At 45.7% G+C, this 24,612-nt stretch overlaps 1 protein-coding gene across 6 annotated transcripts in view; it reads left to right on the top strand.

The window, feature by feature from the left end:
- VWC2L (von Willebrand factor C domain containing 2 like) overlaps window positions 1-24,612 on the top strand; it is a 41,186-nt gene that overhangs the window by 6,526 nt on the left and 10,048 nt on the right. For 3 of the 6 annotated variants that reach the window (XM_083841619.1, XM_083841618.1, XM_083841617.1), the window contains exon 3: window positions 13,222-13,351. In XM_083841619.1, coding sequence (XP_083697745.1) covers window positions 13,222-13,351 — 130 coding nt within the window. The other 3 variants (XM_083841622.1, XM_083841620.1, XM_083841621.1) reach the window with 3 other exon arrangements.

Genomic DNA, 24,612 nt, shown 5'->3' with positions numbered 1-24,612 from the left:
TAAGCACAAAAAATAAACATGACAACAAGCCATCTAGCTCCGACAGCTGTCCAAATGTTTATGCTTGTGCCCCTAAATCATTAACACGTACGAATGAAATGCTGAACTGAACTTCAGTTGTAAATCTAAAGCTGTTAGGAGTCTTTCTGTGTGCTTTGTAAAACCTTGTGTCCCTTACAGATGGCTTAGTAACCCCGTGTAGGATCTCCACAGCTCTGTGATGGGTCCTAGGAGATCTCTGAGGGCTTTGGGCTCCAGCTGCCCATATGGAGCCTGCCTCATCCCCTCGGTTTGCCTGAGACTTATCCGTGACTTCTGCTGAGGCTGCAGCCAAAGGGGAGGGCTGTTTGCTTTTAGAGGGCTCCATCCGTCTCTTTCCCAACCTCATTTTCCACTTCTCTCCTTGCTGGCCTCAAATCCGGCCTCCTGGGTCTCCTCCAGTCCCTCTCAGAGCGAACACGGGGTGATGGGCGGCTTTGGGGTCAGCGTGAGGGATGCTGCAAGGCTCAGGCGGTCCGGCTGCTTTCCCCAGAGAGATCTGGTGGGGACTCTCAGGGTCACTTAGCAGCTTGCTTCTGTTTTGATTTCTGTGCTGGAGGTTAAGGTCCAAGTCCCAAGCGCTCCGCACTCGCCTGTAAAGCAGAGATCTTTCGGAGAGGTTGCCAACCCTCCCCTTTCTTCCCGGGGAGAGAAAATAAGCAAATAAATCAGAGAGCGGTCTTGGTTATTGGGAGCGCACATGGTTGTGTGTTAAATGAATGTTCCCAGACAGCAGCTTATGTAAAGTAAAGGAGACAGCGTACCGCCAGTGTGATGAATGTTCATTGGCAGCTGATGGAGAAATCGTGCAAATGTCAGTGAGACAACAGTTTTCCTAAGTGCTGATTAGTTTTTACACTGCTGCATAACTTACAGGCAGAAAAGCACGTGCCTACCCGGGTTAATAAATACAATTTATGGCGGGGGTTATGGTATATTCGTAGCCACAGTTGGGAGCCTTTTGTAAATGTTTAGCTTGTCCGTTTGGTCTGTCCATAATCACCTCTGAAGTTCCTGGTCTCTCATCACTGAATATAGGCATGTCCAGACTAACCTCTACGGACCTACAGGAATACGTGGCAAAACGTGAGTTCACAAGAGATCGTCAAGCTGATGTCTTGAAAGGTTCTCTTCATTTCAGACCAAGCAGCTGGGAGCTGCTCCATGTCCTTGCAGGACAGCAGCTCCCCGTGACATGATTTTCTGTAGCATGGTGTCATGGTTCTCAAAGTCAACAGCAGAAGATTTGTGGCCACAGACATTAAAATATCTCCGTTTGCCTGGCAGGGCTTTGGGTGAGTTATCCTTGGGAGGGAAAGGGAGAGGTCTTGGCATCACAGCTTTGCCTTCCTGGCAATATTTAGCTTCATCCTAGGGCAAACTCGCCACTGACTTGAAAAGAGACAGGGTTTCACACCTGGAGTTCTCCTGTATTTTTCTGTCATGTTGTTTCCTTCCACTGTATCTTTGTCTGCGTATCACCTGTAATCCTTCAGCCAGGGCTCCTGTATCTCACTGACTTTATGTCTTCTTGAACAGCACTTTGCACAGTAGGGATCACAGCTCTAGCAGGGATCTTTGGGGTATAATCAGGATCCAAAATAAATGAGGGACTGTATAAGCATAGCATTATCATATACTAATTCTCAGCTCATTATGGAAACCTGTACTTTGGAATAGCAGCACCTCCTTCTCCTTGGTTAATGCTCTTTAAAAAAATGTTTTATTAATGCAATTATCTTAATATAACTTAACAAAATAATACCCTTCATCAAAAGGTGTTAGCAGAGGCACGAGCTCCTTCAGCTGCTCTCCCAGCATCGCTCAGCCCCTGAAATGCAGCGTGGCCATTCTGCTGCTGGATGAAAGGAGGCGGTGAAGACAAAAAGCGATTCCCCACCCAGCAACCGTGCCAGAAGTAGAAATTAAGTGGTACAAACCACAGCCGTGCCCTGACCACTGCTTACGCCGCCAGGGAGTGCAGCCTTGTCAAACAGGAATGAAGCCACTGGGATGCTCCCAGGGCATTTCTGATGGGACAGTGCTGCTAGGTGAGCAGCAGGAGGCAGCTGCAGCCCTCAAGTGCAAGGGCAGGTAAGGGCAGGAAGTGCCTGGGATGCTTTGGGGATGTCTGTCCTCATGCCACAGCAGCCACAAGGTGCTCAGGGTGGGTGGTAAAGGGGAATTTTAGCCACATGTGTCATAAGACGTGATCGCTGCACCCACCCTGGAGCCCTTCCCAGGTGAATTGCAGGGTGGCTTCTGCACTTCGTAGCAGAGGCACAACTCCTTCCATCCGAGAAGCTTCATTAGGCCACCAAAAAAAAAAAAAAAAGAGTTTCTTCCTGAGCTTTCTCCTCTCTGCTATGTGTTCATTTTCCTGGTGCATCTTAGCAAATGCTCAGATAGTCGCAGGCTAATAACTGCAAGAACAAGCATTAGTAAAACCTTGTGGTAGCACATAACCAGTGATCCAAATCACTAGTAGTTTTTAGAACTTCGCTCATAAATTACAAGACACTGATTACGAACCCAAGCTAGCATGGGGCCCATATTTTAATATTAGCTTTTTCCTCTCCAAGATGTGTACAGCAGTTTGTTTCTTTTTCCTATTATGACTCAAACAAATGGGGCATTTTTTTTCCCTTCTTGTGTGTTCTGCAATTTCACATACGGCTAGAAAATCATAATACAAAAGAAATTTCAATAACGTGCCTGCGCTTTAATAAAAGGAACCATGAACAATGCCAGCTCACAAGATAGCACACAGCCATTGAAATCAGACAGGGGAAACAGAACATCAGTCAGATGGAAAAGTATGATTTATTATCTCCCTCCTGGCAAAATTACAGTGACAATGTCTACGCAAAGGAATCTGAAATTACTGACTTACTGTATTTCTGTCGTAATTCGTACCAAGAAAACATGCTAAAATAGATAGGCATGTCATATATCGATCTGTAGTGATAGCTATTTTTTAAATCGTATTATGTGCTTAGCTACTGATTCTATAACATATATATTACATTATGCACAAGTATGTTATTATAGTAGGTAAAAGACAATGGGCTGTATTGAGAATTTGGCTACAAAAAAGCCATGCTGTTGTTTTCCCCAGCTTGCAGGGATATATGGAGAACCCAAAAGCTCACAGCTCGCTGGCACTGGGTGCGCTACAAGCATGTTCTCTCAGAAGCTCCCCTTTGAAATGGATGAGACCCAAAGCTCAAGCATCAGCACGATTCAGAATCACCAGGAATTGTTTTAATCACAGTCTATCATTCCTCGGGGCCATGCAGAATTTGGCCTGTACATGCAAACCCAAGGGATTGGGATTTTTCCAGTAAATATGACCCAGGAATGAACACATGCCCAACATTTGTACCGCCAATGCTGTGGCTGTGCTTTCAGAGTTTTGCTCCAGGAAACAGCCTGTCAGTGCTGCTTGCATCCAGAACTGGGGCATGTCCAGAGAGCTGGGGCTACTGAGAGAGAGGATATCTAGCTGCATGCCCAGAGAAGGTAAAACCAACATTATAGCTTCCAGATATGCTCAGGGAGGCAAAGGAGAGACACATTTGTCCCTTGGCTTGCTCAAGCTATGTCCCTCCATGTAATCCAAGATGTTTCTTTAGAGGTGGTGAGCATGAGGTCCTCTGGTCATCATCCTGTGAGTAAGGATGTAGCCCGCAGAAACGTTGCCAAGTGATGGGCGAGACGTTTTTCTGCAACCATTCCCTACCAGAGCAAGGGGAAGCGCAGGTGTGTGTTTGTTGCTACTAGAATGTGCTTTATGCAGAGTTGCATTCATTAGAAATAATTCTCAATTAGATAATTATCCTAGATATTGTTTTTTAAACTATAATTAGATAAGTCAGCTAATGACAATGCTCAATCTAGTTGCAAAATAAAAATACACGTGCCATTAGGCTTCCTTACTCTTTGTTCTGTGGTGCAGTTGAGAGAAGATTCTTGGGGGGAATGATGAGAAACTCAGCTTGCTTGGAAGAGTATCAGGATTTGAAACAGCTACTCAAAGGAGGACACGTCCCAGTCTGGTTGCCTGTGGTCATCCTGGGCAGGAAAACCTTCTTGACAGGGGGTTAACTCCGTGTAGCCTCTCATCACAAACAACTTATTCAAACCCTGACTGGGGAATAAAACCCATTTTCATTTCACATCCTTCCCTCCTGGTGCTCAGAACTAAATGTGATAACATCCCCTGTGGGCCAGACACCTCCCGGAGGCTGCTGCCTTTTCTGCTGATGGTTTAAGCAATGGCAATAGGAATGAAAACTTCTGCTTCTCCCCCAAAGTGTTGCTCACCACTGGAGCCAACTTGCACACTGAATCCCTGTGCTCCCGTTGCCAGTGATGTGTGGCAGAAGAAGACATCCCCCTTGCCCTGTGGCTTCCTGACCTGAGCGAGGAACTGATTCCAGCTCTCCTTTGCCAGGGCAGTGAGATGTTTCCAGGTTTCCAGCCACCAGCACAGGGTTAAGGGGGATTTCAGGCCTGTTCATTGAGGGCAGCCCGGGACATCAGCCTTCCCTGCTGTGCATACATGTGCATTGGGTTCAGGGGAGCTGCTTTCCCCATGGTAAACATCCTACATGCAAAGTGCTGATGGGACAATTTGGAAAATGTCCTCTAAAAGTAAAGAGCTGCTTTATTCTGGGGGCAGGTCCTCTGCTGCTATGAGCTGCTGCAGCTCCGTGGATCTCAGGTGGCCCTTTGGGATGTTACACTGGTGTAAAGTTTGGTCCCAGCCAGATCCTCTTCAGTGGAGTTTGCTTGATGCTGACTTCAGATAAGGATTTGCCCAGGGGAGCTCCCAGGAAGCCTTCCGCCTTCCCTTGACTGCCCTGACCCAGCCAGGGTGATTTTTTCCAGCTGCCTGAGTGATACCCAGCCGTGATCTGGGTATGTTGTGAGGGAAAGAGGAAAGGGACCAAGATGCAGTTTTCCTCCCCGGTGATGTCTGGTTATGTCATACATCCGTCCCTGATACAAATTCAGCATTTTATCAGCATACAGAGCTGATCTGACCAACTTCTTCCATCTTTTGGCATGAATGAAGAAGGAAACAGCAGAGTCAAGTGTAGGGAAAACTCAGGTGAAAGGGATCAGCTTTCTGAACAGGTCCTTGGGTCCCTTCCCCTTGCCCCAGGAGGCTTTCTCCTTGACGTGGCGGCATTGGCAGCGGCAAGAGCAGACAGGAAGGGAACAGAGAGCAGAAAGCTGCCAGCTGGGCTCGGTTTCCCTCCTGATATTAAAAGGAGCTTAACAAATGTGAAGCACACGCAGACATTTTGCCCATGTCTGAATGGGGCTGTGCATCCCCCGTTTGAGCTGCAGGCCCATCTGTCATAGGTGTAACCTTTTGAAAGGAGTCCTGGTCCCTGTGCACTGGGCATGTCTGAACCAAAAAACTATTGTAATAGAGCCATAAAAATTATCACCAAAGTAATACAGACCTCGGTTCCCTCGGCCCCAGGGTACACGAGGTACAACTATTGTCAGGAACAAAATGAGACATATATCAAAACAAAGGGAGTGTTCGTACAGAAGTGCAGAGTCATGTTGTTATGGAAAGCTCCACTGCTGCTCTCAGGGGAGAAAAGCAATCACGGGACTGCAGATACGGAGCACCCATGGAAAAGGGGCCAGGGCGCGGCTCAGGGTTGTCTCTGTCTTGTCAGCTAGTGGAGAAGTGACTCTTTCAGACCCAGACCTGGTTCCAGGAGCCTTATAAACGCATCAGTTTGTGTGGCACGTAGCACATGTATGCATCCAGAGCTCCTAATGCCATCACAATCCTGAATCATCTGATGTGGGCCCAGGATGCCCACAGTTGGACACATCTTCTGTGCTTCTCTGCCTTGTCTGGCTGACGGATCTGGAGTAGCTCCCCAGGCAGTTTCACAAAAGGATGGCAAGGATAATGTTGTGTCAGCTATGGACAGGCGTGCTCTGGGGTTATGCGGGGGAGAAATACACATGACTCGGGTGGGGGTTACAGCATCTTGATGCTTTTCCATTTCCAGTATCAAAGCCTGGAGAGACTCCTGTAGCTGTGAGTAGACAGCTACCAGTTAGGGATAACCAATAGTGAGCTTTGGTTGAAGAGCTGCAGCACCTATAGAAAAAAAAGAAGAAAATAAGGCGAGTCATCTTCAACCTCGCCGTGGTGTGACTGCATTGAGTATGGAGTGGAGTTACCACCTATAGAAAATGTTTTCTGTAACGTATTTGTCTTGTCCTTCCCATGAGTGAGAGTTTTGTCGTGGCATTTCTGTCTTGCACTGGCAATGGTTGTGTGTCTGCGTGCCGGTGGTCCCTTAGGAAATCAGGGTCTCCTCTCGGCATCAGCTCTGCTGCTCCTTGGGATCCAGCTCCTTGTTTCAGCCCATCTGCAGTATGGTGCAAGCATTTTTCAAATTTTGGATGGCACAGCTCATTTGTATTGCTGGTTCTCCATATAAGCCGGATACAGCTCCACTTTTTCACTGCAAATAAATTATCTAATGACTTAGTACTTTTTTCCTGTTGCGGAGTAATTTGCAACCTGATGGTGTTTTCCGTCACTGTGCTTAGCTATAATCATTCACCGGATTGTTTATTTGAGCAACTTTCCACCAATGGAAAGTCCAAGTCATTGCAGTTGCCAGAGTGTAATTGATGCTGTGTCTCCGATAGCTGGATGGATGATTTTTTTTTAAGTGACAAAAATTATGGTGATTTTTGCCCCATGCCAGTTACTCTATTAGTGCATGCACACAAATACAAAGCCTTTTACCAAACTTTTAACACAATCTAGACAGTTATTTATGTGCTGCTCATAGTAAAGACAAATTGAGCAGTCCAGAACAGAAATTTCCATCTCGCCTTCAGGTGGGACTCGCTACGCAGCCTGTTCTCTGCAGTTTGGCATCTGCAAAATTTCTCGCTTGTAAGTATCCTCTGAACTTCCCTGCAATCTCCTGCTAATCTGCCTGAGATCACAGGCAATTTCAATAACAATGAAAATGATTCTAATTTCAACTCCAGGAGTATCTTCGATGAATGCTATCCCAGTTTCTCTTTATTCATCTCCCCTGGTTTATGACTTCCCACCTCAGCTGTAATGTGGAAACTGTTTTTTCCTCTGATTTTATTCATCAGGTTCTTTTTAACTTTCTTCATTCTCTTGCTTCCTGCCAATAAATTCACCACCTGAAACTGTAGCTACAGAAATCATCTCCGTCAGAATTGCCATTGTCCTTTGTGTCATTAAAAGTTACAGCTCCTCTTAAGATGTAAGTGCCCAATTTGACAGACTTCACTTTGCATTGCTCTGCTTTTCCTGCTGTTTTATCTGCGTAGAGCAGGATGCCATCAGTCGAGTCTGTCGAAGGAGAGAGGCTGAAGGCAATTATCCCTGTGAGCACTGGCACAAACTTTCTCGAAACCCAAAAGACGGAGAAGTGGGCAGCGATGGTGGTCTTCAGGTTTCCTTCCCGTGCATTTTTACCTTTTGCAATATAACCTAGAAAAGGCACATACGTACCATTTCCTTCTCGGTGAGCTAACATGCTTGATGGAGGTTTCCAGTGATACCCAGAGTCCCGGTATCTTCTTTGCATTTGCTCTAGGTTGATGGATCCTTGAGTTTCCATGGGGCTCAGAAAGAAAGTCCACTGGGATAATTTATCTGTTTGTTTTATGCCACTTCAGATTCCAGTCAACCAAACAGATTTCTCCAGTCATTCTGCCTGTTTTATAAATATACCAATTTGACTGTGAAAAGCATTGCAGGACCCAATAGCAGGTCTGTTCAGTTCACTGGAAATACTTAGATTGTCTTCTACTAACTCGAGCAGCCCCGGGGCAATGATCAGTACGTGTCTATTGTAACATGATTAGGTGGCTGTAAACGCTGCCATGGAGCCTTTCTGTTTCCTTCCTCAAAAGAAATGTCAAGTATTTGTGATATAATAGGTGTCGAGTTCGTAATGCTCTGTAGTTGTTTGCTGGTAGCTGCGTGTAATCGATAAAGGGCTGTCGTGCAATAGTCAGACAGTACAAAGACACAGTCCTTTCATGGCCACTTCTTGGGACCTGGTCAATAAGATGAAGTCTTGAGTCTGGGATCATGGGACATTCTTGCACTAATATCCTCTTCAAGCTTGGCCAGTTTGTGTAGGAAGAAGGGGGAAGAGAGCAGCCCAATAAATCCTACTAAGTGAATAAGTCTCAGAAGAGATGACTGGAAGTTAATTGCAAGAGTTTGCAGTAGCTTTGAGCAGCCTGCACACTGGCTCCAGCAAAGGTGTAAACCTTCTTCCACCAGGCTGAAAACACAGCTATGGGGCAAGTACCATGCAATTGGATGTCTTGTTCTGAAAGGGTGAGGAGGGCTCCAAAGTGAAGGAAGTGGCTGTGCTAAGCGTGCCTGGAAGAAATCAGGAGCTTCACCCAAACCTGAGTGAAGCCAGCTGGATTAATCACAGCTGGTGGCAGGAGTCTGCAGCCTTAAAACTTGGCCTGAGAGCTCTTCTAAGATACGTGAGAGCCCTCAAACGGGACTGAAATGAGCATGCATGGGGACCTGAGGAAGGGCAGCAGGATGCTTAGCCTGGTGGCTGCGAGCAGAGCAAAGAAAAAAAGGAAAATCACCTATGATTGGCAGAGCAAACAGGTAAAAAAAAAAAAAGTATCAATCGGATGTCTGCTGAAAAGTTTTTCACTTGTCTTAGACAAATCACTCCCTCTGCACCCCTAGAGGTGTTTATGTAGAAGCAGCAAAGAGTGACTGACAAGCCCACAGAGACAGAAATCCTTACTGGAGCCAGGGAGCAGGGCTGCAGTATAATATTTCTTACATATAAATTTACTCCATCCACTTAGGGAGAATTATTACTAGTCAGTAATAAGCTTTTGCAGGGCAATCTACGTGTTACAGAAAAATCTTTCACATGTTTGGGGCAGCAGAGAGGTGGCTTAGGATGCTGTAGTTGTAGACAAGGCACGAGCTAAGAGTGAAATACGGGTGAAGTTCAGCAAGCATTTGGGACAACCAGATTTCAGGGGCTAGCTGAGATGTCTCAGATGCAGTAAAGCTTAGGCCTGCAGAAGCTTGTTGCAAGATCTTATCTAAAAGCTCGAAGTTCTGTGTGATCGGTTATTTGTGTGACTGTACCAGCTGCCTTGGTTTAGAAAAGGTTTGATTGAGATCTCTTCAGCTGGAGAAAAGCATAGAAGTGTAGATTTAGACACTGAGATTTGAATTCATATTTCCATTTTCTTTTCCCCACCTCTCCCTCAAGTTTGGGAGGGATTGCGTTTTAGGCTATTTTCCTGAAGAATTGTTTGATTGTATGATCTGTCTCTCTGTCCACCAGGCTTTTTGGATGATTTGAGCCCTCAACCATAGAGCTCTCAGAGGTATGAAATTTCTGGAGGTTATGAATCCTAGGGTCTAAGGAAGGAGCTGTGGTCCCAGCCCTGTAAGAAAGGCAACCCCCATTCACCGTGAGAACTGGCTGGATGACATTAGCAAGTCTAATTCCTACATGTGCTGGCATTTGCTCCCAAAGAGAGGGTGAAAATGGTGCAGAGCTGGTGTGTGTATGGGAGTAAGAGTAAAGATTAGGAGATACGGTATCCACAGCTGGTTTGGCCTCCTGATTTCCCCTGCTCACAGTGTATCCTGCTTCTCATTGTGTTTCCTTTGCTGCCTTTTTTGTTTGTTTGTTTGTTTATGTCATCTATCAAGTTTATCATTATGTGCTCAGGCACATAAAATCTTTATTAGCCATGTGTACTCTCTATTCTCTGTTTTAATTTTCCTTCCTTCTTCCTTTGTTAATGAACTTCACTGACTGCAGATGTTTCCCGTTTGACAACACCTGAGACCAAGGCTTTCCAGTTGGGCTGTGAGCTTAGGTGAGGCTTGTAAGCAAGGGTGTCCAGGGTCTGCATCCTTATTTGTGCTTTTGTGCTCTCTTGAAGTGACTGGTAGGAGGAGAGGTGAAGCAGAGCCACTGCTGAGACTGAGAAGGTCGTTTGGGTGCTGATTCCCACTTCCTCTGCTCACAAAAGGTCAGGTATCAGTCACGTCTTCTTCCCAACTTGGCTTGTCTCAGCCCCTGCACAGACAATGACATCGAAGAAGGAATTTCCTCGCCAGTTCTCCTGAGGGTCATCAGTGAAAATTGGGTGAGAAGGGTTTTGGGTGCCTTGCACTGGTTTCCCCAAGTAATGGGAAACGTACTGCTACCTTCGACAAAAGGTTTGCTCCTCTGGTTTAATGATAGGTCTGTTGCCCAAAACACACCTTGAAAAGTAAGGGTGTAGGGGGTGCAGCTGGTGTGTGGGTGTGTATCTGTGTCCGACTGGGCACTGTGAACTTCCTTTCATGTCAGGCAATGGTGAGAAGAAAGTTTCTGCACCAATATCTCTCAATGTCCTGAAATCCTTCCTAACAAATCTCTCCCTAGAGAGTCTTCTAAGAGATTATTCTGCCATGGACAGGTGGAGTGTGTAAATCACCTTCTGGCCCAAGCCTTTTATGATCCTTTAATCTTAGCCTTTTTTTTTGCAGAATATCAGCTTAAGGAACACGAATAAAGTGTTTTCTCTGTCCATGTGGGAATGGCAGAGCCTCTGATTTGTGTCCTTTCTCCTTCATACTTCAGAAACCTTCCGTATTTTCTCAACTTTGTCTCTCAGTAAGGATGGGAGTTTCTTTTCAGGGACTGTTGTTAACTGGTGGTGGAAAGCATCCCTGCTCCGTGGGGGATAAAAGTTGAAATCCAGATTCTGGAACTTGTGAATATTGGCAGAGCTGCCTAGTGGGTCCCTTGAAAACCAAAAGAGTAATTGCCGTGGTCTGGAGAAAAATAAGAGCAAACGAAGTAGATGAAAGGATCAGGAAACAAAACTTTGGGATATCTTTCCCTGGTTCCCAGTTCCTTCACTGGTTCCCAGTTTGTCAGTTCTCTGCTTGGTCTCCCTGCTGCCTATGGAGATAAATACAGGGCCACAGTCATTCCGTGGAAAGTGGAGCTCCAGGGGAAATGGCCCATAAATCGGATTAATCAATGCACCTGGGGCAAAATGCTTTCTGCAAGGGGTCTGGAAATAAGATCCCAAAACACAGCTGGTGGGAGAAAGTGCTGAGGCATTCATAAAATCAGTGGGTAGGAAGGGCTGAGTTGCCCGCGGAGGTGTGGAGCTGGGTGAGAGCCACAGCAAAGGGGTGCTGGCACATGAGCAAAATGGTCAGACTGAGGAAGGAAAGTCCTGGAGGCAAGTCCAAGCAGTTTAAACTTGATAGGATGGAGAAGAAGAGGTGGCTGAGAAAAGTTCTGTAGTTCATGCCACTGCAGCCTTTTCATTTGCTGGCTGCGTGCTCCTCGTACTGCTGAGGCCTACTTCTATTTTAATAATGGTGTGCAGTTTTTCCCTCCTGAAAAGCTGCTTTCGGTGTCAAGCAACATCGCGGTTTATTACAATGTCATTTTCAAGTTATACTGGCAACACAATAGCAAAAGATGTGTGTGTCATGTCTCATTTACTCAGTTGCACATTCGTTCAGGGGCATCTTCTACATCTGCTGATCACCTTCAAGCAGTATATGGGGCGGCAGCCCCGGCAGCACGTTGCACTGCTTCTTAGGATTGCAGCTACTGGAGTAGTGGAGACGGGGCAAGAGCCGAAGGATACGTCAGTGAAAGCCTCCACAAATCCTAAGATCTCGTTCTACTGCTCCATATAATTAGCGATTAAAATGAGTAAAAACAAAGCAGCAATTTTCTTATTGATCCCTCAGCAAATAGTTCTGTCTATTTCCTTCTGCATTGTTTCTTCGTATTAAATAGCCTCGAATAAGAAATGTCAGTCAAATGAATTTAGATTCCTGGTGCTTCAGACAGAAATCAAAGCAGGATTGAATGAGGAAAGATAATTAGAGAGAGGAATTCCACCTCCACAGACTTCTTCCCTTGCTCAAGGAGTGCTGATTTTATCTAAATTGCCAAAGCCGTGAGCAAATGAGAGGTGATAGGAATTATAGACTGCAGATGCTGAGACAAAGCAAGGGAAGCTTTAATTAGTGCATTTTAAGGTAGAAATGAATTTCTTGGGAATAAATTATTTGACTCAAGACATATGGAGCTTCTTAGAGGTGAACTGAAAAGCTTTTTACCTGCCAGAACCTGGGCTCGTGGGGTTGTGTCTGTCTTGGAGAAATGAGTGACACATCACTGAGGTTTGAAATACCCGGGGATGATGCCGCCTTTTGTTTGCATCTTGCTTGTTTGTTTTGAACATGGAGGAACTCCCATCGCTGCAGATTCCCACTGATGCAACAGAAAGCAGCATTTGTTCCAATATCCACATTTACTCATTCAAGCGTTAGTGATGGAGCTCCCATAGCTGAAGAATTGGGAGCCTAGGTATTGAGCCCACAGGTACTGAAAGGAAGTTATTTTCCTTTCACGTTCCCTTCTCGTTGTCCTTTCTTAGCTCTGTTGCCATTCTTTCAACACGCTTGCAAACGCATAAGGATATGGGGAACCCTAAACACTGACCTTTCTATTTTTCAACAGATTTTCACAGCTTCTTCTAGAGTGAGGCAGCAACAACTCTCTACCATTTGTACATTTGGAGGTAGATAGATTCCTCTTTGAATTGATGGAGCTGAAATGAAACCATTAAGCTGGGTGCTTTAATCCAAGACTCCCTGACTTCAGCAGAGTTATTCAGGCTCTTAATTACTCACAGCGTGAAGCAGTTTCTCACAAACCTCATTAAAACAAGCAGGAGTGGGGCTGGGGCCAGATCCGATGGTTATATTAGGGAGGTATGCAGTGTCAGACAAGCAGGTGGGTCGCTCCATCAAACCTCTTTTAGACCTGGTCCCTTCAGCTCTGTCTTCTTACTGACGAGACCTAAAGCCTGGCAAAAGATACAAGCTCTCTGAGAAAACAAATACCATGCTTGCTGGTTTTTCTAATGTTCTGGTTGCCTATTTCAGATGTTGATGTTTTGTCCTATAGGTTAATTTGTTTTTACCCATGATGAATGAATGCAGTCAAGAAGTATTAAACGCTGATGTGTTTATCTTATGGCAAGCTAGAAATGTTGCAAACTTGTGAGCTGCAGGAGGAAACGGGCTAATTTTAGATTTGTTCCTAGCCCTCGCCATGCGAATGGTGTCGCTGCGAGCCCAGCAATGAAGTTCACTGTGTTGTAGCAGACTGCGCAGTTCCCGAGTGTGTCAACCCAGTCTATGAACCAGAGCAGTGTTGTCCGGTCTGCAAAAATGGTAAGAAAGTACTGTATTGGCTTTAACAAAGAGATATGAAGGAAACATTTTCTTAAAATGTCATTACCGATGTATTGCCAGGATATTCGCTTCCATTGGCACAGACTGGCGTTGGTTGGGGCTGTTACTCCTCCATGTGTATGGGCTTCGATTATGAGATGACAGCTACAAAAATGTAGGCTCCCCTTCCTGGCCTGTGTCATCTCATTGCAGGTTTTGGGATTGCTGACTTAAGTAAGGCTTTATAGGATTAAGTCCTGATATCGGTGATGGTCATTTCATGTCTTTGTGTTTTTCTCATAGTCCCAAACGAAATCAAGTATATAAGGAAAGAGCAGAGTCTTTGTCCCTAAATTAAGAAACCAATGATTATTACCAAAGGCCAGGGGAAAACTCATTGAAATCAATGGCCAAACTCCCACTGGGACTGCTAAGATACTGGCCAAGCCCATAACGTTGAAAGTTGTGTGCTGGAATCTCTGTATGTAGCATTGGCCCCCGTTGTTCTGCTGCAATTTCATGAACTGGAGTAGGATTCAGCAAGACTTCCAAGAAGGGCTTTGGGATGACTGAAGGTACCTCTTTGGAAAATAAATGTTTCCAAGAAGGTCTCCCAGGTCTCGTATCGCAGCCCCTACACACATACATCGCTGGAAAAACACCTTTCTCCTAATGTAGATATGAAGACAGATTAAGAGAGGGGCTGGCTTCACATAAACCTCTTCATGGCTTTCTTAACATGAGAAGTGGCTGCTTCGACTCATCTACGCGCGTTTAGACTTTGCTGTCCATGTGTATTTCCTCTTACATGCATCACCACTGCTGGATAAAAGAGTAATGGTTGCTTTTGGGTCACAAATGAAAATGTTTTCAGAGAAATAACATTTTCAACACATTTTCTGCTCTTTAAGACAGAGGAAAAGGAAACTATTGGAAATCCAAAACATTTTTACTAAAGGAATTGGAACAATTCTGAGCAGTCTGGGAAATTATGCCAATGGTATTGAAATCCAGAAGTCTATATTAAACGATGCTCAAAAATATTTTAAAAGATACCATCTAGAATTTTATGTGTCTGTTGGAAAGCAGAAAAATGTCCATAGGAAATTTCATTAGTTTGTTGCAAGTGAATTTCAGAGAAAAGGGTGTTTTAACCATTTCTGCATGTGGCCCACTGTGGTTGGGTGCAAAGTTTCCCATCGCATTCAACAAGAGCACACAAAAAAGGGTGTCATGAGGCACCCTGCTGATCAGGAGAGGCTGGATTGGCCATCCTGGTGTCTGTCACCATAGCTCGGTCTCATTTGCACCCAAATAAACACTGTTGGTGTGGTTTTGGACTTTGTGTTCCCATTGCTTACAGGGCACTGTACTGAATCCCCCTCCCTTGCTAGTTCCTCCCCACCTGGTTCATATCGCACAAATCCAAGCTGTGAACATTGCTCGGGCTTCCCAGGACTGCAGACTCAAAGGTGGCTTCACAGAGGTCCAGGAGCTGCTGGATTTCCCCACCAACCCCTCACCACCATGACCATTTCCCCCAGTAACTAGACTCCCCCATGTCTGGTGGACTTCGGGGGCCAGTGGCTCTAGTCCCCAGCATCCCAGTGACCGGGAGTGGGCAGCACCATTCTTCCAAAAACAGAGCCAGGAGGACAGGGAAAGGAGCAGCTCCTACTGATGGGAGTGAGGACAGGAGGAAAGAAAAAAATCAAATACCTGCAGAAGGGGCTCAGGGCATGGTGTAGTGATGGAGGCCCTCAGCTAGATGCCAGGAGGTTTGTCCATGGGTTTGCCAAATTGCTCTACTCATCTGTTGGAGACAGAACTATAAAGTTCTCTGAAACCTGGTTTAGGCAAGGAAATACTTCTTAACATCCTGTTAAGAGCAGTCTGCATACCTCAGGGGTCTCTGGGGACCAGTTCTTGCTGCTCTGAGTCGGCAGTGGATGAAGGGGAGAGGAGGCGTGGTGGCGTGGTCATCCCTTGAGGATATCTGCATGGGGGTTTTCTGTAGGGGAGCCCCTCTTTATGTCCCAGCCTGGCCGTGGGGACGAGATGCCAGGACCCCCCAGAGGGCTTTCAGCTCCTCCTGCTGCAGTCTGTGCTGACTGGCTGATATTTGGCTAATGCTTGTAATTTTGACTATATCCTTCACAAATAGAATGAGATAATATGCAAAGTGATAGAAATAAGTAGGCGCCAAGATAGTCTTGGTTGTCACAGGGAACCAGATGAGCAAATTTTTTTTATTCTTCTTGGATGTAGCTTCGAGAGTGGAGCCAGCCTTTGCTTCCCTCTAATATTTTGGTAACTTCATGTGAAAGAATAACAGACATTGCTGTGCCTCTTCCCCTCCCAACCCCTCTGACACATCCTAATGAATGAGGATCACAACATTTTAAGCTGTCTGCTCATCTTGAGACCATGATTTTATCTCTCAGCTCTCCACCGCAGCCAGTCAATTAAAGTTCAGTTTCACAAATGCATGAAGGTAACACAAGCTGACAGTCCCACTTAAATGACCGAAATCCCTCTTTTTTGTAATTTGTTTTTTTTTTTTCTTTTTTTTTCCTTCCATCCAGTAGCTTTTTCTTTCTACCAAAGCAGTGAAGACATTACAGTGCCACGTCTCGGTGTGATGAAAAGATTTTAGCTTAGTCTCAGTCCCTGTGGTCATCCTTTTAGATCGGCAGAGAGAAGAGCTCAAGGGCTACAGCTGTTGGGGGAAAAAAAAGTTAATCCCCAGAACAACATGTACTACAAATCCTCGTTTCAAAAGCTGCTCCTTGAAATTGTGGTGAGGAAAATCCTTGTTTTGGTTTAAAACACAGCCCTGCATCATTTGCTGCGCTCTGCTAGCAGCGTGGTTTGCCTGCTTGCTTAGCTGTTGCTGCCATTAACTGGAGAATAATTTCCTCTCGATACATTCAGATAGATTTTCATGCCTTTCTTAATTATGTCTTGCCAAGGGCAAAAGTGCTGTGAAGCAGTGAGGTTAATGCAAAAATCTGTTGATTCTAACGTACCTGACCTGAAGATTCATAAAAAGCCAATATCAATTTCCCTCCCTCTACCATCGTTTAGGAGCAGTCTGAACAAGCGGCTTTGGAGATTTATTCCTTAGTGTCAAAAGAAATGGAATTGTTACCTCGTGCTTTGCTAAATGCACATGGCTCGTGCAATGCTGGCTCTGCTGGGCACGGGACCCGCACTGCACGCAGAGCAAGCCGAGTTTATGGGAAGGCCAAAATTTGGGGGTGAGGGAAGGAGAGGACATTTCCTCCTTCGTGGCCAATCATCCTTGGGTTGTCAGAGCGTGTTTTAAGGGCGATGGCTCCAGGTGCTGCGCAGCATTTCTGTCGTGGAGATGAAAGGTCACTGGATTTCACGTTTCCTGGTAGTGACAGACCGCAGAATCATGGCCCAGAGTTGTTATTTCTAGTCATTGTGGCTTCTCCAGACAAAAGCGTGTCAGCTCCTGTTAACTCTCTCCTCCACGGGACCCAGAACTTGCCTACTACTGTTAAAGTCAAGCTGGGGGCTGCCGTGGGCTGTGCCATCCCTCCTGCCCCCAGGCTCTCTAGCAGTTGGGCAAGATCATCCATCCACCCCGCTCCCACCGAAGCCTTTCTGAGCAGAAATCCCCCACGAGGTCCCATCCTCCTGCACCTAGGGCTGTAGGCATGCCCAGGTGGACCCATCCCCTGGGTCCCACCCTCTCCAGATTCTGCAAAGCGCTCCCTCGGCATTGCATCCAAAAATAATCCTGACATTAGCAAAACTTCATCATCGTGGGGGATTTTTATGGCACAGCTGTGTTGGGGAAATTAATTTTAAAATTCCAATAAAAGCCACAATAGAATTGTTAACTTCTTTCCCCTCTCTGAAGTGTGAAATTCTTTTCAGCACGTTTCAAAGGCGCCTTTGCCCATTTACACATACATTAATGCAATTGCTAAAATATTAGACTTTGCCTTGGCACTTTCATTTTCTTGAGGGATGAACAGAAGAAGCGTTATAAATCTCTGTTTGGGGGTCTGGTTTTGCTCTTAATTTAATTTTTGTTGCCACCAACCCTCAACAAAAGAATTTGTTACACAACAAGACAGATAAAAGCTAACATGTCTGTGGTGAAATACTTCCTGGCAAGTGTGCTTACTCAGTTTAGCACTGGCTTCTGGAGGCATTCATGATGAAATAGTGGGCAGCAGGAAGACGTCTCGTAGATAATCTGTCACCGAGTCTTTAATTAAAGTTCTAAATTACCACAGTTGATCCAGATTTCAAAGTAAAGAGTCTGGCCCTGCCCTCCACACACAAGTAAAAGACCCATTTGACCTTCAGTAGACTTTACCTTGGGAAAACAGCAAGTATTCAGGCAAAGCTGTTATGAGTATTTATTATAATGTGCTATAAATATTAATAATTCCATACAAACATCTTCATATTTGAGGGCATGAGCACAAAACCAAGTAAATAATAATTTATTTCCATGCATATAATAATTTATTTCCAAGTGCATAAAGCCATATTTTACCTAAGCTTCTCTCTTAATTTGCTGAGAATATAAACTCGCTGCTCATTATTTCTCAGCTCAAGTTAATTTGAAATCAGCATTCAGCGCCCCAGCCTGTTCCTTCTGTACCACGGTGTATTTTGCCCAGAGCATCCCCCAAGGAGTTTCCCAGCCCAACAAAACCAGGGGCAGCGTTTCCTTCACCAAAATAAATGGAGATGTTGCCGTTCAGTCAATGCTCAGGGCTCTTCCTTCTGAATCAGCAAGACAACCCAATCAGGGCCCAGGTATTGTGCTGCGGGAGTGTTAATTTTGCAAAGCCCTTTGTGATTTTGGGGGACAAAAGGCTCCATATAAATGTAAATTGCTTACTGTATTATAGGTTAGAGTAATGGATTAACAGTGCAAGTCGTTAACCAGTATTGACAGAAAGAACTTTCCCACGTGGTCTTTATTGTTCCAAATTATTGGATATCTTGAAATATGCCAAGATTTTAATACCATATAATCCAGTGCCTGGCTATTAAGTTACCTGTGCTTTACTGCATAAATATTGCTTGTTCTTTATCTGCAAGATGTGGATCACTGACTCTCCAGGTCATTGTTTTGGAAAGCATCTGCTTCTAACATGATTATTGACCCAAAAAAAGTCAATGAGATGAGGAAAAAAATTAAAAGTGTGAGGAAAAAAATGAAGGTTTTGGGGAGAGGATGTTTTGTCTGCCATTTGATTATATACAACTGTTGCAGAATAAAGACAACACAGAAAATGTGGCAAGACGACACGAGAAGACTTCATATTCATTTACTTTATGGAAAGCAGTGGTTTGAAGCCATGGGGAAATTCCTTTAGAAAAAAAGAAAAAAACTAAATAAAATTCCTCTTCTAATTTATTTCAGGAAGTCCTGAAATGGCCAGATTTTAGGATTTAAAACCCCTTCAGTCAAAGTCTATGCAATATGCTGATTGATTGTGCAAATGCGAGTTGAGTGTGACCGGCCAAGAAGACGTATCTCCCATGCTGGACTTTGCTGGACTCCACAACCCTCTTCGTAGGTCGGGGAGACCGAAACCAGTAGCGTAGCATAGCCACGTCACCCTTTGCGCTTGGTGGATGAAGAATTGATGGCAGCCAGCCAGCTTTTTGGGTACTCAGTTGCCCCCACGGCCAGCAGCCCTTTCGGACGGCACGCTGAGGGGCCACAGGAAGGATCTGCTCCTCGTCACGCAGCGTTCACCCAGGGCATGGGGGCTGGTGGTTGTTCCACAGCTGACTCCTTTTGTGCTGACGAAAAGATGCCAGCCCAGATCGGGAGTCTTCTCCCATTTTGGACACCATCCCAAATCAGGAGTCTCCTGTTTTCTGCAGCACATGTAGAAGCGGCCTTAACATTGCGATGGCAGAGCCCGGTACATCAAGGCTTCATGCCTGGCTATGAAAATCAATGCTTATGGAAGACTGAACACAGAAGAAAATTCCTGAGACTACAAAGGATGCGTTTTTGATTGTTTGTCAGCTAATGTTCTTTGTGTTTACCAGCAGGAGTATAAACTGCGGTGCCGTGTTAGCTCAATTAAAGGAGTGATTTGATTACCAACCGAGGAAGAAAGGGATTGATTTAAAAGCTGGTAAAAGATCAAGACTGAAAACAAGGCTGTATATTTGGGCCAAGCCACCACTGACCCAACAAAATACTTCAGTACTTGCTCTACTGTTCCTTTAAAAAGATGTTATTTCACTGAAATAGATTTTCAGCGGAGCTTGTTCACCTCCATTACTTCAGGCCAACTGGTTAAAGGCTGGTAGATGCCGAATTTTCTGATGAGAGTTAGGTGCATAGGAATCTGTAAACCCTTCTGCTGCTTTTGGAAATCTCACGTGGATGCTTAAATATGCTGCTGAATCAGGACTATGACCTGCTCCCTGTGGACCCAGCTGTTGGAAGTCATCTGATACTGGTGAGAAGCTTTGGAAAGCTATACAAATAAATCTTCAAAAATGAGCCATCCCGGTGCTGGGTAGAATCAAGCAGGGCTGGGTTGAATTTACCACCTCCTAAAGCACAGAAGAAGGAGAAACTATAAGAGGGGAGGGAGTGGAAAGGCCTTTAGAGAATAAAAAAGACATGAACTGACCGGCGGTAAACGTGATTAACTCCACCGCACAGCTCAGTGCTCACACGAAGCAGAAGCTGTGGGACTGCGTATCATGAGAGCGACTGGGACACTGCCAGGAAAAGCCTGGTGGACGGAGTGCTGCGGTGGGGAGCCGGCAAGAGGACGGCCCATTGCGACCCAAAATGTTCATCTGTGAGCTTACAGGTCAGCTAAGTGCTTCCCAAGTGTTTGTGGCCTTTTCCTTTGCCCAGGAAGCAAGAAAAGGATCATTTACATATTAAAGGCAGGAGAAGACTCTGCCAGGCAGGAGCTGAAAGCCACCATCCTGAATGTGTACCCGAGGTCCTAACCACGTTTCCATGCCCCAGAAGAGCTTTAAATGAATGTCTACCATCACCCTAAAGAGAAGGTTTGGGGAGGATTACGAGAAATCATTTGCTGGATGGGACTTGCTCTGAAGCTCTCATTAAAAGGACACAGCTCACGGAGGTGTTGGAAACATGTTATGTGTGGTCTGCGTTGGTCTTTAAACTTGGAGATACTTATAAAGAAGCATTTGCTTACTGGGGATTGTTTCCCGTTGGGAAAATGTTGCTGAAATCTGTGTGCACAAGTCAATGGCAGAAGTGGTTCCAGATCCACTGTTGTCGCAGTAGCATTTTATAGAGGAGGGGGTGGGGTTGGATTTTTTTGGTGAAAAAGTTCCTAGATTCCTGTTGGGAAACCAGGTTCCTTTTGCAGAACATAAGCAGCCCAGGCAGTACTGAAATTCAAACAGGGGTGGTTGTTGCTGTCCCCCACATAATCAGATTCTTCGTGCAATGTAAAAGACCAAAAGCGACATTTTTATCCAATTACATTGCTGTAAACCACTTTGCTGCAAGAGAAACCTGGAGCCAATTCGTGAGTCCGTGTCACTTGGTGTAATGCCAGCAGCGTTGGTTTGCTCGGATTTACTCCCACTGAGGATCTGACCTGCAAGAGCTAATATCTCTGGGTGACTCACAGGCAAATTGCAGGAGGCTGGGGTGTTTTGCATGGTCAGGCTTTCTGAAAGGATTAGAGATGGGTTTGCTTCTGTTCCTCTCGAAGGTTGGGATTATTAAGCATATCTGTATGGGAAGAGTGGCAGACACTGTCTTCATGTATTTCTAATTTAATGAATGTTTAATGCTTCTTTTATTGGAGCCAACATATATGTAGAGTAGAGGACTTTAACAAGGGGTTGACTTATGTCAAATAATTGATGTTTGAGCTGCTCCTTTTACATGAAATGCAGACTTTACAGAGCAAAGAGACTGTAATGAAAATATGAATTAAAGATTAGAGCTAAGCAAGTCTGAGAAAACTTAGAATTAAAAAAAGGCACTTAGAAGTTTTCTTCTCCTGCTTCCTCTCCTTCCCCCCACCTTTTTTAGCTTTCTCCATCCCCTCTGCTTCTTCGATAGGGTTCCTCATCTCAGTCCCAGACGTCTGTCTCTCCTACCCCTGCACACCTTTGCGAAGGAAATCAGCACAGCAATCTCATTCTGGATATTACTGCATATTTGCACATCATCCTAGCCTGTTACACTTGCAATCTCACCAGCCAGTTTGTCTGGGGAGATTAGAAAATATTTTTACGGTGCATTTTTTTTCATCTCTACCCCTGATTTTCTGGCAGAGTACATCTCCTGGACAGGGCAGGTTGCAAAGAGCTTCGCTGGCTGGGGGGTAATTTGTTGTGGTGGTTTTTTTTTTTTTTCTGTTTCTGTTTGGAAAACCCATCTGCAATGTTGATCTGAATTAGTACCTAAGATTGAAGAGCTTAGGCTTCATCATCAGCAAATAAAAGCCCAGTAGAAAAGAGGAGAGGACGTTGCCTTCTCTGCTGTGGCTGGTTTTGTTAGTCTGTCTTGGTTCCTCGGTGTCTCTGGCCCTGCTGATACAGCAAAACAAGGGCTGGGAAGTTCACCGTGGCACCCTGATCATCAGCACCACGTAGCTGCTGGCACATCTGAGCCGCAGTAAAAACAGCTCGGAAAGCACCAAACACTGCCAGTCCCATAGAGCAAACAGTGAAACCTGCCCTGTGTATGACCAATGTACCAACCAGCACAAATTCCAGATGTCATCCCATCAAATACATGATTTAACCTTATTCTTGTGCAAAAGATGTCGAATAAAAGTTAGATTTCATCTCCTAGGAATGTGGAAAGGCAACCAAGTCTTCCCTTAGATACCCCAGAGCCCCTACAGCCTCATCACATGCATCCTATGCTACGTGAACAATGTATTCCTTGTGCATGGGGACTCACCAGGTTTATTCTTTTCAGATAAACTCTAGGATGTACATATTCCACTTGCACCCATTTCTGCAACTGGAATTGCCACAAGGAATACAACAAGGAGATTAGGAAAAAAAAAAAACTAGATATGTTCCAGTCCCACAACTGATGTAAAGTGATGTATCTCGTTTACATATAGAATAAGCCATGGTTTCGTCCCAGTTAAGAGCATGTTGTGGCAGCAGTTTTGTGCTGGTAGAGAAGCTCACAGTTCTGAGCATAAAGGGAGCAGGAGGTGAGGTACCACAAATAAAAGCACCGGTGTCCTGCACAGGGCTAGATCGTGAGAAGTGGTCTGCGTGAGGGTGCACACAGACTTCTCCAAGACTCTTCAAAGCTCAGACTTTTTTTCACCGTAGCTGGTTGAGAGCATTTGAAGAGGATGGGGATGTGCTGGTCAGAAACTGCTGACTCACAGCCGTGTTCCTTGGAAAAAGGCCAGTTATTGCAAACTGGCTGTTCCTACATTAAAAAAAAAAAAAAGATGGAAAAAAAAAAAGCTTGGAATGATCAGATGCCCCATTTCAATGCTTTCAAAATGCACTGGCTCTAACCTGGGAGGGTGGCATGATCTTGCATATAGACATTTTTTAATTAAGAAATATCAAATGAAGAGGAAGATGCAGGGGCTTTTTGCCTGACGGATTATTTTAGAGAACCAGCTCTGAATTTATTTTGGGGGGTAAAACAAGTGGGAAAGGACTAGCAGAGTTCTCAAAACTCCGACTGTGGCACGAAACATCCTTCCCACTGGGCTGTCGCCCTCGCTGGGGTAAGTCGTGAGGTCCAGGATGGACTCCATGGAGGGGTTGCCACCATCCACGCCTGGCTGGAGAGAGCTGAAGGCACCCAGAGCTTCCCAAGAAACCCTCTGCACCTCGCAGGATCAGGCCCGCAGGCTCTGCTACTCACAAGGGACAACTTGCACTTTTAATTGCTCTGCCTCGCCTAATTACAGCACCCGGGAAATGTCAGGAGAGGCAGATACAAGAGTCCTTGTTCCATACTGCAGCATTTCTCCTGCATCTCATCGGCACAGGTCAGCGCATCCCTCTGGTTTGTGGTTTCTGCCTTGGGAACCAACACACCATCCTTCCTTCACGCCGCCCCCGGGAGCAGGTAAATCCCCAGCAGCTCCTCGGTCTGCCTCTAAGGAACTTCACACAGCCACCGTGCAGCATTGGAGCTTTCATCTGCAAGGCTCCAACTTCGTTAGCACCGAGGAGCCATGGGGTGTGCTGCCCAGAAGAGCCTCGCTGCGATCCCTGACTCATCGCAGCCATCGCTGACATGCAAGGGGCTCCTCGTGCATGTGGATTACTCACCTGCACTTGTGCAGCATCTCCCTGCGTCAGCCCTCATCTCCCGGGCACCGGCCCCGTGCCGGCAGCACAGCAATCACCACCCTGCTCATCGGGCTGCAATTAATGCCAATTAACGGATACATTTATCCGGCTTCTGTTTGACGCGCTGTGGTCAGTGTGCGCAAGGCTCCTGTGCCCTCCCCGTGCTATGAGGAGATAATTTTTGGTCACTTTTCAAGCTGTGTCAAACAAAAAAAGAAATGTATTACAGAAACCGTCGAGCAGTAATTTCTAAGGACTTGGGAAACTGATTAAAAATGGGAATCTGTCTGCAGTATTAATAACTAATTTGCTATATTTTTGCACAGAAACCACATTTTTTCATGGCTACCCCTGAGAGAGTGAACGCACTGCTCCAGGCTTAGGTCAGGGATGCTGTGATGTCCCCTGGGGATGAAGCGCGAGTCCCTATGGGGATGTGGCACCCGAAGGAGGTGCCCCTTGGGTGCCAGGGTGAGGTGGAGCAGATGGCCCTGCAGCAGACTGACGAGCAGTGCTCATTTTGAGGACATTCACACGCGTGTCCCCCTTGCAGTGCTGAACCCTCGGGTGCTGGAGCAGAAGGAGCAGGACCCCAACACCCACCCAGGAGGAGCAGGGACGTGTCCCGATGATGAGATGGGTCCAGCGTCAAGCTAGATCAGTGTTGGAGAGCTCTTCCGTGCCGAACATCAAGGTGGTGCTCAAGGAGCACAGCCTGAGAGCTGGCTACTCTAAAGCCCCCCTTTCAGTGAGTGTAAATGAGGCTTATCCTCCCTGTAATGCTTTCCAGGAGAGGTTATGGTGTTTGTTCGTGTGCTACAACCACGGTATTTATGCACGTGAGACCAGCAGTCAGCAATTTCACTCGTACCACCATGTACACGGTGAGGATCTGGCTTTTCTCCACTGCAGAGCGCTTGCACAAGGGGCAGTTTGCAGCAAAACAGCTC

This window comes from Anser anser (assembly GCF_964211835.1).
Source record: "Anser anser genome assembly, chromosome: 6".
NCBI classification, from domain to species: domain Eukaryota; kingdom Metazoa; phylum Chordata; class Aves; order Anseriformes; family Anatidae; genus Anser; species Anser anser.
The sequence above is the reverse complement of the archived record's forward strand: the minus strand, read 5'-3'. Positions and strand labels throughout refer to the sequence as shown.